We start from the raw sequence: 12,074 nt of genomic DNA, 5'->3' as shown, positions 1-12,074 counted from the left end.
TACAGCTATTTATAGCGTTCAGATCGTTCACAAGTAACAGGCTTTTGCTTAGTTGTTGTTTTTCTTAAAACCAAAATAGGAGGCAGGATCTTGGAAGTCTCTGAAAGATGCTGATCCTTACGTGAACCCAACTCCTTCATGTGCAGCTAGCCAAAGCAAAGAGTTACAACAAATGGTTGATAAGTGACTGATCAGGGTCAAAGAGCATAGGAAGCTGCCTTATACTGAGTTGGCTTGATAGCAGGGGATTGACTACACTGGGAGAATCTCCCCAGGATTTCAGGAAGGGTCCCTCCCGGCCCTACCTGGAGATGCTAGGGATTGAACCTGGGACCTTCTGGTGCAAAGCAGATGCTAAGGACCTTCCCCACAGAATTTGCCTTGCTGTTCTTTCGTCATTCTGCTACGTTATGGACACCTGCCTCCTGGTCTTTCTTTTCTACAGCTGAAATACCGAATTTTTGCTCCATAAGACGCACCTGACCATAAGACGCACGTAGTTTTTAGAGGAGGGAAGGGGGGAAGCCCCATTTTTTTGAGGATCAGCTCAAAGTTGTGCAGCTTCTTTTGCAAAGGGGAAAAATCCTGTTTTTATGGGGTTCAACTCACAGTTCTACAGTTTCAAGACAGATAATCTAATCAGCCAGTCACATGTCACTGGGGAAACAAACAGTCTGAGTCTGGAGAACATTCAACAATGGAGGCCTGGGCAAGGGGGTGGGACTGGAAAGGGAGCCAGTGATTGACCACACATTTGCTCCATAAGACGCACAGACATTTCCCCTTACTTTTTAGGAGGAAAAAAGTTCATCTTATGGAGCGAAAAATATGGTACTCTCAGTGGCGGCTGATCCATTTGAGCAAATGAGGCACTGCCCTCAGCCAGCCCTCACTTTCCTGCCTTCTTACTTAACAGCAAGTTCAGAGCGTGGCCCTGGCTGTCAGCTTCATCCTCATCACTCTCTGTGTTGCCATTGTAGAACCTGGTAGGGAGGAGGATGGGGACAACCCTAGAATTTGTTGGCTCTGCCTGTCACTGGCTCTAGCGCCACCTACTGTCGATCTCCCTGTCTTCCACCCTACCAGTCCAAATAGGCTGAATACCACTGAATATGCTACACTCCTGCTTAGGAGGGGAGTACTCTTGAACACAATGTCTACTTCCAAGTAAGCAGAATCAGGCCACACACTACAAGCATACTTCTGAAAACCAGTCAGACACCCAAAGTCGTAACTTAAATACATGCCTCCTACATTCAAGGTCCAACCCAGGCACATGGTTAGAATCCCGCAGATCAGGAGGAGTCAACAAGGTACCACCCCAGATGTTGTCTAAATACATCTCCCAGCAGCCTACGCCTGGTAGTAAATGGTCAGGGATGATGGAGGTTGCAGTCCATCAACATCTGGAGGTACCATGTTGGCCCCAGGGGAGAAAATCTCATTGAATGAGGGTTTAGTTCTGATCCAATATGCATATAATCATGCTATTAAATGCACTGCTACCAGGAGCTAAACCATGGTTTGTCTCAGCATTACATGCAAATCTGAGCTCATGGTTTGTCTCCCCCAACAAACCACGACCAGTAAGCCAAGAACAAACCTCGATTACGAGGTTTGCTTAAAACAACACAAGCCTGGGTTCACACATAACACTAAGCCAAATCATGACTTAGCTCCTGATAGAGCATCAGCAAGAGTATGCGAGGAGCAAAGTACAGTGGTGCCTCGCAAGACGAAATTAATTCGTTCCACGAGTTTTTTCTTCTTGCGAGTTTTTCTTCTTGCGAAGCACGGTTTCCCATAGGAATGCATTGAAAATCAATTAATGCGTTCCTAGGGAAACCGCCTTCAGACCAGGTCCGGGGACAGTCTGTCCCCCGACCTCTTCTGAAGGCTGGGTGGGGGGGACAAGGGCTTTTCTTCCCACCGCCAGCCTTCAGTAGGCTGTTCTGAAGGCTGGGGGTAGGAAGAAAAGCCCTTCTCCCCCCCACCGGACTTCAAAAGAGCTGCGGGAAGTCCGGAGGGGGTCCAAGGGATTCCCTCACTGCCGCCTGCGTTTAAAAGGACTCTGGGGAAAGCAGCGAAGCGCGCTGCTTTCCCCGAGCGCTTCTAAAGGTGGGCGGCGGTGAGGGAATCCCTTGGACCCCCGCCGGACTTCCCGAAGCTCTTTTGAAGTCCGGCGAGGGTCCAAGGGATTCCCCCCCCAGCCGCCCGCGTTTAAAAGCACTCCGGGGAAAGCAACAAAGCGCGCCGCGCTTTGCTGCTTTCCCCGAGCGCTTCTAAAGGTGGGCGGCGGTGAGGGAATCCCTTGGACCCCCGCCGGACTTCCCGAAGCTCTTTTGAAGTCCGGCAAGGGTCCAAGGGATTCCCCCCCCCCAGCCGCCCGCGTTTAAAAGCACTCCGGGGAAAGCAACAAAGCGCGCCGCGCTTTGCTGCTTTCCCCGAGCGCTTCTAAAGGTGGGCGTTGGGGAGGGAATCCCTTGGACCCCCCGGACTTCCCGCAGCTCTTTTGAAGTCCGGCGAGGGTCCTAGGGATTCCCCCCCCCCAGCCGCCCGCGTTTAAAAGCACTCCGGGGAAAGCAACAAAGCGCGCCGCGCTTTGCTGCTTTCCCCGGAGTGCTTTTAAAGGCGGGGGCTGGGAGGGAATCCCAAGGACCCCCGCCGGACTTCCCGCAGCTCTTTTGAAGTCCGGCGAGGGTCCAAGGGATTCCCCCCCCCAGCCGCCCGCGTTTAAAAGCACTCCGGGGAAAGCAACAAAGCGCGCCGCGCTTTGCTGCTTTCCCTGAGCGCTTCTAAAGGTGGGCGGTGGGGAGGGAATCCCTTGGACCCCCCGGACTTCCCGCAGCTCTTTTGAAGTCCGGCGAGGGTCCTAGGGATTCCCCCCCCCCAGCCGCCCGCGTTTAAAAGCACTCCGGGGAAAGCAACAAAGCGCGCCGCGCTTTGCTGCTTTCCCCGGAGTGCTTTTAAAGGCGGGGGCTGGGAGGGAATCCCAAGGACCCCCGCCGGACTTCCCGATGCTCGGGGAAAGCAGCGCGCTTCGCTGCTTTCCCCAGAGTGCTTTTAAACGCCGGCGGCGGTGACCATGCCCCGCCTCGTCCCCGCCGCCCGGCATCGGGGCATGGTCCCGATGGCGGGGGCGGGGGGAGGCGTTCCCGTCCGCCCCCCGGCATCGGGGCATGGTCCCGATGGCGGGCGGCGGGGGGAGGCGTTCCCGCCCGCCCCCGGCATCGGGGCATGGTCCCGATGGCGGGCGGCGGGGGGAGGCGTTCCCGCCCGCCGCCCGGCATTGGGGCATCGTTCCGAAGCCCGGCGGCGGCGGGAGGAGCTGTCCCCGCCCCGCCGCCAGCCTTCGGAGGAGGTCCGAGGACAGCGGGGAAGACGCGCTGCGCTTCCCCGCTGTCCCGGAGATTTCCCTATGGGCTGTCGTCTTGCGAAGCAAGCCCATAGGGAAATTCGTTTTGCGAAGCGCCTCCAAAACGGAAAACCCTTTCGTCTAGCGGGTTTTCCGTCTTGCGAGGCGTTCGTCTTGCGAGGTACCACTGTAGCCACAATTTTCCCAATGTGTACCAGTGCACTTGCTTGTTCTCACTAAGCCGTAGTTTGGCTTAGCGTTACATTCAAACCAAGCTATTATTTTCCTACGCATGTTGTTGGGGGTTTTTCATGTGCATTTCCTTGTATGTTTAGCACTGAAATAAAGGACCACAAGTCTGGCTGTACATGAATCGTGTGGGTGGGTGTGCATGCACATATATTTGTGCCCATGCATTTAAAAGTGATTACTAGACATAAGCCCCAAATAGAAACTTCAGCCCATTTATTACAAGAGCCTTCTATGGCTTGGATGAAGGAACAGCAGTTGCCAACCACAAAGTTACCTTGTTCTACAGTTCGCAGCCATTGAAAGCTTGTACGGTCCATCGTGTGGGAAGCTTATTCCCATTTAAAAAGCAGGAAAATAAGGTTAAGTCTTGCAATGTGGAAATCAAAGCGAAACATGGTAGAATACATCATTCATTGAGATTAAGGTACGTTTCCTTACCTCGGAGCTATTTAAGTGGCATGTGTGAGTTCCTGAAAACCAGCCCTCATTTGAACATTGGTCAATGTCCACTTTTTGTAAGTTTATGTCCACTTTCACAACACCCCTGGAAGAAGAATAAGAAATGCCATTAATTCACATAGATTCAACACAACATTTTCCTTTCACTGTTAAAAATGGTGGGAATGTAGTGCTGAATCTTAATTGTATTTATGAAAAGCTATGGTTATTTGATTTGATGTACTGTATTTCTAGGATACTAACAAACAGTAAATAACAGCAGAACATCATAAATACAGCATAAATCATATAAGATAATTAACAAAGCATGAATAAAACAACTGCAATCTATAAAACACTAGTAACAAAACAGCAATCAGAAAATAAGCTAAACAAGACATTTACAGCATGGGTCATATAATATGATTAACAAATCAATATAGCATTTCTATAAAGCGATGTTAACAACATTAACAAAATAGCACCTAAAAAGAAATTCAGCTAAGCACTGTTAAATCCATACACACCAATCATCTCACTAAGTTGGTTCTGATAACGAGTGCCAAACTCGCTCTGGTTATTAGTACCATGAGTAAAAAGGATACCTTTTTAGTGGGCTGTTACACATTGGTGGATAGCTGCAAATGCTTTATGTTTTGTGCAATTCTTCATTTCAAAAGCTTGTGTACTCCTACCCATCCCACAGATGTTGGCCCAGTCTAACCTATTCAGTCTCTCCATTACAGTCTGAAAACAACATCACAACAAGCTCCCAGTCGACTCTTAAGCCTTCTCTGAATCATCATCAGCTCATGTGTTGCTCGACATGAGATGTTAAGCTGGAAGAGAGCCATTCGTTTTGTTTCCTCCGTTGTCAATAGCTGCCAGTATCACATAAAGAATTGCATCAAGCAGATTTCACAATTTTCACAGTACTCTAATAGGAGTTGTATTCAGCTAAGATCTCCTCTGAACAGACCCATTGAAATCAATGGACTTTGGTTAGTCATAGAATCATAGAACTGTAGAGTTGGAAGGGACCACGGGGGTGATCTGGTACAACCCCCTGCAATGTAGGAATCTTTTGCCCAATGTTGGGCTCAAACCCACAACCCTGAGATTACGAATCTCATGCTTTACCAACTGAGCTGTCCACAGGACTCCTCGTACCCATTGATTTCAGTGGGCCTACCTACTCTGCGTATGACAAACACTGGATGCAATCCAATATTAGTCAATTAGATTTATGAGCCATTTGTGGAATTGGCTCCCTTTGCAGAATGTTCTTGATTGAATCGGAAGGCTTAGAATTACTTAACCAACTACAGGTACAGAGCCTAAGAGTCCTGCTTGACCTGCTTTTCAATAAACAGGTTTGCTGTGGGGGCCAGAAGTGCTTTTTATCTTCTGTGTCTATTGTGTAGACTCATCCCTTCTTCAATAGAGAGGATTTTTCAGTGCTGACTCATGCTTTCATAACTCCCTGCTCAATACAGGGCTGCCCTTGAATACAACTCAGATACTTCCGGCATCTGAATTTTGGACCAATGTTTTCGGAGAAATATTTTTAAAAATGTTAAATGTCCCATCCAAGCGTCCCCGCAGGTTGCCCTTTTGAACTTGTGGGATGATCCAACAGCAATTTTACCAAACTAAGGAACTTTTGACATGGATGCTGGCTGCAACGAGAATTTCTTTGGCCCAGAAATGGAGGACACTACAGGGCTTAAACATAACATAACATAACCCACAAATTACACATTTCTAAGATCAGGAAGACCAGGGACATTTTCATGCAGTTAGGTAGAATTTCATTTGTGAACTGCCCTGAGATGAAGGGGAGGGGAGGTTATTTGTGGGGGGGGGTTTTGTTTTATTAAATATTTTATGTCCTGGTTTTGTATATATTTTTTTCCTGTTGTGAACCTGGGATCTTTGGGTGAAGGGTGATATACAAATTTAATAAATAAAAATATCAAGAATGATTTGAGGCTTCTCATGGTAAGAAACGTTTGGTAATATCTGCAGTTCAAGTTGCGACTGTGAAGGCACAGGACCAGGAGCCAAGAAATGATGGCAAATCTGAGGAACAGGTGTGGAGAATTTCAGCTGCTCCAGGTGACTCCTGAAAGTGGGCCACTAAACCCCCGGCTCAATGCTGGAAATCCATCAGTAGAGCATTGCTGGCAGGTGGCTGAAAACCTCCAGTAAGGAAGGGCCGGGCACCCCTCTAGGTCAGGGATAGCCAACATGGGGCTCTCCAACCGGGCTACAACTCTCACCATACCTGACTATTGGCCATTTTTGCTGAGGCTGATGGGAACTATAGTACAACATCAACTGGAACAGCACCATGTTGGCTACCCCTGCTCTAGGTAATTGACTCCATTGTCGAATTAGTAATAGCATATTTCTCCTATTCTCCTGTATATGAAGCCGATTTAATCAATCCCTAGCCTTCTGAAGGAACAGAGTAAGGCTGTCTACACACTCCCATTTACTCTACATCTAGTGCTCTCCCCACCACTGGGTTGGGAAGCCGTGTGCACGTGACAACAACCCCAATCCACATCCACCCTGTTGTTTCTTGTGAAATACTGCATTCTGATGCACCAAACCAGTTTTGATCCCAATCGAGACCTGCTCATTGGCTGAATACATCCCTGCTTCCTGGTGTGGACATACAGCAGGCAGCTTAAGATACACAGAAAACCGTGCTGATCTGTACAACCATGTACAAACACAGTTTTGAAACGCAGCCAAAAGAAAAGAACAACCTTACTGCGTTTTAAGCCAGTAACGCATACACGGCCAAAAAAGCCTGTTCACGTATTTGAAGATTACTTCCTTCAGTGTATTTAAAGGGGGTGGGAATTGAGGAGCTTAAATTAGAGAGGGAGGATCAGGAACAAGGTAGAGAGACAGTAGCATCAGAAACAAACAGAGGGGTACCACTTTAGTACATGAAGGAGGCTGGGTATTCAACAGAATATTGGATGTAAAACACAGTGGGCAGAAGTAGCCAAAGGAGGTGAAATAGGAAAATATTTAGTGGCGGATGCAGTTTGCCCAGGATGGGTAGTGGATTTATTTGAGTTTATATTGAGATTTTTACCTTGCACTGTTATTCTTTTTTTACTTTTCAGAGAAGAAATAATAATAATAATGCATCACAGCTTATCTTGAAACCTCCATGACCAAATAGAATTAAAAACCTAAAAATGAATTATCTATTAACCTACTAAGCAGGCGCCGTATTAACTGTGCTGTCCAGATGTTTGATCAGGACATAAGACGTTAAATGCACGATAAGTACAATTTGGCTTGTCAGCAGCATTAGATCAGCCTGATATTCACTGAGACTGGCAGTGGCGCTTTTCAGAATTCGGTATTCAAAACGAACCAACGAAGGTAATTGAAGACCATCTGACATTCGTATAGCACATTTTGCCCACAGAAAGCTAGCTCCCCAATGTCTATCATCATCATTGTTTTTATTATTTACAATGCTAGCATGAAGTACTACAAACTTAGTAGTTTGAAAGCCCATCAACAGATATGTTGCAGCTATGCACACTGATCACAGAATCGTAGAATTCTGAGTTGAAAGGGACCACAAGGGTCATGCAGTCCAACCCCCTGCAATGCACATATCTTTTGCCCAACGTGGGGCTTGAACCCCTGGCCTTAAGATTAAGAGTCTGGGGCTCTACCAGCTGAGCTATCCCAGGCTGAGAATAAACTATAGCATGTTCAAGTGTCTAGAGCAATTCAAATTCATTAAACCAGAGCAATCCATACAAGAGGACAGAAAGACAAGCCTGTTATTACAAACCCCGTGTTGCAGGGCAGGTTGCATCATTTGGGAAAAAGGTGAGACAGAGGAGCAGGTGCTAAATGAAACACAGGGGGAAGGACCATAGCTCAAGGAAGGAGCAGCCCCCTTAGAGACAGAAGGTCCCAAGTTCAATCCCTGGAATCTCCAGGTAGGGGTGGGAGAGACATCTGCCTAAAACCCTGGAAAGACACTGCCAGTCAGTGTAGGAAATATTGAGCAAAATATACCTATGGTCTGATACAGCATAAGGCAGTTCCCTTTGTTCCTTCAGCGGTTGTTAAAACCTGGAGGTTAATTTTAAGTGGTGTGGGATTCAAAGACTCCCAAACTCTGGTCCATGGGCCACTAGTGGTCTGCAAGCTTCATTCATGTGGTCCGCAGCATGTGCACATTAAATGTTCGTTCTGATTTCTAATTATATTATATTGCTTTATTTCCTTTTTTGCTCCTTATATTGTATTTTATTGCATTGCAATCTAAAATCTGTAGCATGCAACTTGCAACGCTATGGAATACAATATAAGAAATAAAAGAAGCAATAAAAATACAATTAAAAATAGTTTAGCATGTAGCACAGCGCATCACAATTGCTACAACAGGCAGAACAATCATTAAGAGGTCCACCGAGACCCTCAGCAATTTTCAAGTCATCTGTGAGGGAAAATAAGTTTGGGAACCACTGACCTATTGTATTATTAGTTATTTTTTTATATTACATTATTTATATATGACATACATCTCCTCCACATTTTATACTCACAACAACCCCATGAGGCATACCTTTCAACATTTCTCCGATGAAAATAGGGACGTCCTAAGGAAAAGAGGGACATTCTGGGATTAAATCAGAAACCGGGACAGCTTCTGTAAATCCAGGACTGTTCTTGGAAAATAGCAACACTTGGAAGGTCTGCATGAGGTAGTTTAAGCTGAGAGTGAGCGATTGGCTCAAGGTAACCCAGTGAGCTTTGTGGCTGAAGTGGGGATTTGAACCCTGGCCTTCCAGGTCCTAGTCCAGCACTCTAACCACTACACCAGCCCGGGGACTATGCCACACTGATGGTTGGAGAGCATGAAACACTTGCAGAATGCAAAAATCTCTCAGTGGAAATTCATCTTTCTCCTTGCTGTAGATTCCATCTAGAACAGCTAGATTCAGCTAGAAGCACAACAGCAGTAATTGGCTGCTTGGCAATACAATAAGGTTGCTCAGCAGAGCTAGGAAGATTGTGTTACCTCCAATTACGGCTGTTGTGTATGGCCGCCATGCTAATCTTGTGCACATTTGAGCTTTGCACAGATATGTCATAAAGGCTAGAGTGCTTACATTTCATTTGGCCTCGCTATTCACACTGTCTCTCTCTCTTTATCCATGTGCCTGTATGTATATATGTCAACCCACTGAGACAAACACTTCATGCATCCAGGTCTAAACCACGAAAGCTCCTGCCAGAATTAATCTATTTGTCCTTAAGAGGATTTCTTGCTGTGTTTGCTGCAAAAGACTCACACAGCTAACCCCTCTACAACCATGACAGGGGAGGAAGTCTATAAATGTCAGGAGTCGCTCTTTGATTGAAAAGGCACTCAAAGGGAAGTTGGGGCCCTCCTCTCACAGCACCCAGTGCTGCAAGTTTACTAACACTTTACTAGGAAGAAATCTCGCTGGAGCCAATGAGACCTACTTTTAGGTATCCACGGTTAGAATTAGGCCACCTAAACTCAATGGAGCATGCCTCCAGGGGTGAAGTCAAACCGCTGTGATAGCAGCACCAAGGTGGCCTCCTTGGGGTGCAAACCTGGGCAGTGTGTATGGGGGTCCTGGGCTGCCCAGACAACAAAAAACCCCTCTCAGCCTCACTGATGTGGTCAAAAGGAAAGGAAAGCAATACATTTGGCACCAGCTTGGTTGTACGAGTTGCCAGAAAGAGGCATACATGGCGCCATCCAACCATCTTAGGATCAGAGTTTTCCTTGTCCCTCACTTCCATGCCATCCAACTACAGTGGTAACTCAGGTTACAGACTCTTCAGGTTACAGACTCCACTAACTCAGAAATAGTACCTTGTGTTGAGAACTTTGCTTCAGGATGAGAACAGAAATTGCGCAGCAGCAGCGCGGCGGCAACAGGAAGCCCCATTAGCTAAAGTGGTACCTCAGGTTAAGTACAGTTTCAGGTTAAGAATGGACCCCCAGAACGAATTAAGTTCTTAACCCAAGGTACCACCGTATTTCCAATGTAAAACTGGGACACATGTCTTCCAGGGTGTGCTCCTGGGCGAGACACATAGCCAGCCTCGCTCTTGCCAAGCCCCCCCCCCCCAGCACTTTCTCGGGGCGAGAGCACACAAGATCACAGCACCAAAAATGGCCACCGAGATATTGCACAAAGAAACAGGATGTCCTGTTTTTCACAGGGCATCTGGAAGGTATGCACTTCCTTCTACCACAGCATGAGAAGAAATTCTTTTAAGGGCCTGTTAAAAACATTTTTTTGTTTAGGCAAGCCTACTGACATATGCAGAATGCTGGCATGTACTTTAATCTGGTTTTGGGTTTGTTTTTGCTTATTAGTTTTATTTATTTATTTATGGGTGTTTTAAACAGTTGTTTTGGATGCCATAAGAAATCTGAAACATTTGTTTTATTGTATCGCAGAAACGAAGATCCTCTTAGGAGTATGGTGCAAGATGAAGGAAAACTATGATTTAATTCAGAGGTATAGCATACTGCAGCGCAGAAGAACATAAGCAGAAAAATTCCATACCCACGCCATGTAAATTATGACACACAACTTTCTCTCTACCAATAAGAAGCAGGGATTTCTCCTGTCCCAAGTAAAGTGGTTGTGTGCTTCAGAAACAGCCCTGTATGTGCAAATCAGTGGTTTAGTAAAGACTGGGGACTTGCTGGGCTGAGATGTGGACAACTAGGGTTCAAATCCCCATTCAGCCACTGTGTGACCTTGGACCAGCCATACACACTCTCTTACAACCTAAGCTACCTCACAGGGTTGTTTTGTGGATAAAACGAGAGGGGAGAGAACCAAACACACCACCTCAAATTCATTGCAGGAAAGGTGGGATCTAAATATTAAGCATTTGAGAAAGAAAGAAAAGACTTGGGAATGCATGTGTGAACGCATGCTCTAAGTCAACGCCAGTGCAGAAATCCGAACTCCAATCGGCAAATGTTTTCCCATGCAACGCACTATGATCTGGTCCACGTCTGCATGAAGACTAGATCAAGTCACATTATGGATGGGATAGCTCAGTCGGTAGAGACTATTAATCTCAGGATTTTGGGTTTCAGCCCCATGTTAGGGCAAAATATCCATCCACTGCAGGGGGTGGGAATAGATGACACTTGTGGTCCCTTCCACCTCTACAGTTCTATGATTCTATGTAATCCCCTCCCTATGGTTCATCTTTCATAAATGCGGGCAGCTTTCTCTCCCAGAACTGAGCAGATGTACTACTACCATATTTTTTCCCCTCCGGCGTGCATTTTGAAGAGGACAGCAGCCTTCACTAAAAATAAATTTAATCAGAAAACTGGGCACAGCAATGTGGGCATATGAATTAGATCCACCTGCAAAGGGAAATCCCTCTGGACCATTTGGAGCAGTTTGCAAGAGTCAGATCTGAAATCTATCTTGTCAATGAGATTATGGCAGTTTCTAATGCGCCTTCAGATATATGGCATAGATCACGGCATATCTGGGGAGTTCCCGGTAATTTAATCAAAAGAGCTCGTTAAATAGTCTTTTCTCGCTTCAATTACTGCTTGGCTGAATTCTGCCAGCAGAGGAAACACAGCACAGGATGAAGCTTTCTATATGCAAAAACGTAATGTTTAGAAGGAAGGGAGGACAGAGAGGGAGTCTGATTCTCCCCACCTCCGCACCAAAAAACAACCCCCCTGAATCATTGCAGGAGCTGACCATTAGGTCCAGTCGTGCCCAACTCTGGGTTTGCAGCGCTCATCTCGCTTTATTGGCCGAGGGAGCCGGCATACAACTTCCGGGTCATGTGGCCACCATGACTAAGCCACTTCTGGCGAACCAGAGCAGCGCATAGAAACACCATTTACCTTCCTGCCGGAGCAGTACCTATTTATCTACTTGTACTCTGACGTGCTTTCGAACTGCTAGGTTGGCAGAAGCAGGGACCAAGCAATGGGAGCTCACCC

The 12,074-nt window shown here is 46.7% G+C and overlaps 1 protein-coding gene across 1 annotated transcript in view; it reads right to left on the bottom strand.

Moving 5' to 3' along the window:
* GPR158 (G protein-coupled receptor 158) overlaps positions 1–12,074 on the bottom strand; it is a 118,287-nt gene that overhangs the window by 97,270 nt on the left and 8,943 nt on the right. Inside the window, exon 2 of the mRNA XM_081931523.1 lies at positions 4,046–4,151. Coding sequence (XP_081787649.1) covers positions 4,046–4,151 — 106 coding nt within the window. The remainder of the gene's footprint in view (positions 1–4,045; positions 4,152–12,074) is intronic.

The sequence above is a fragment of the Podarcis melisellensis genome (genome assembly GCF_964234715.1).
Source record: "Podarcis melisellensis genome assembly, chromosome: 12".
In the NCBI taxonomy this organism is placed as follows: Eukaryota; Metazoa; Chordata; class Lepidosauria; order Squamata; family Lacertidae; genus Podarcis; species Podarcis melisellensis.
This window is presented reverse-complemented; position numbering and strand designations above follow the sequence as displayed.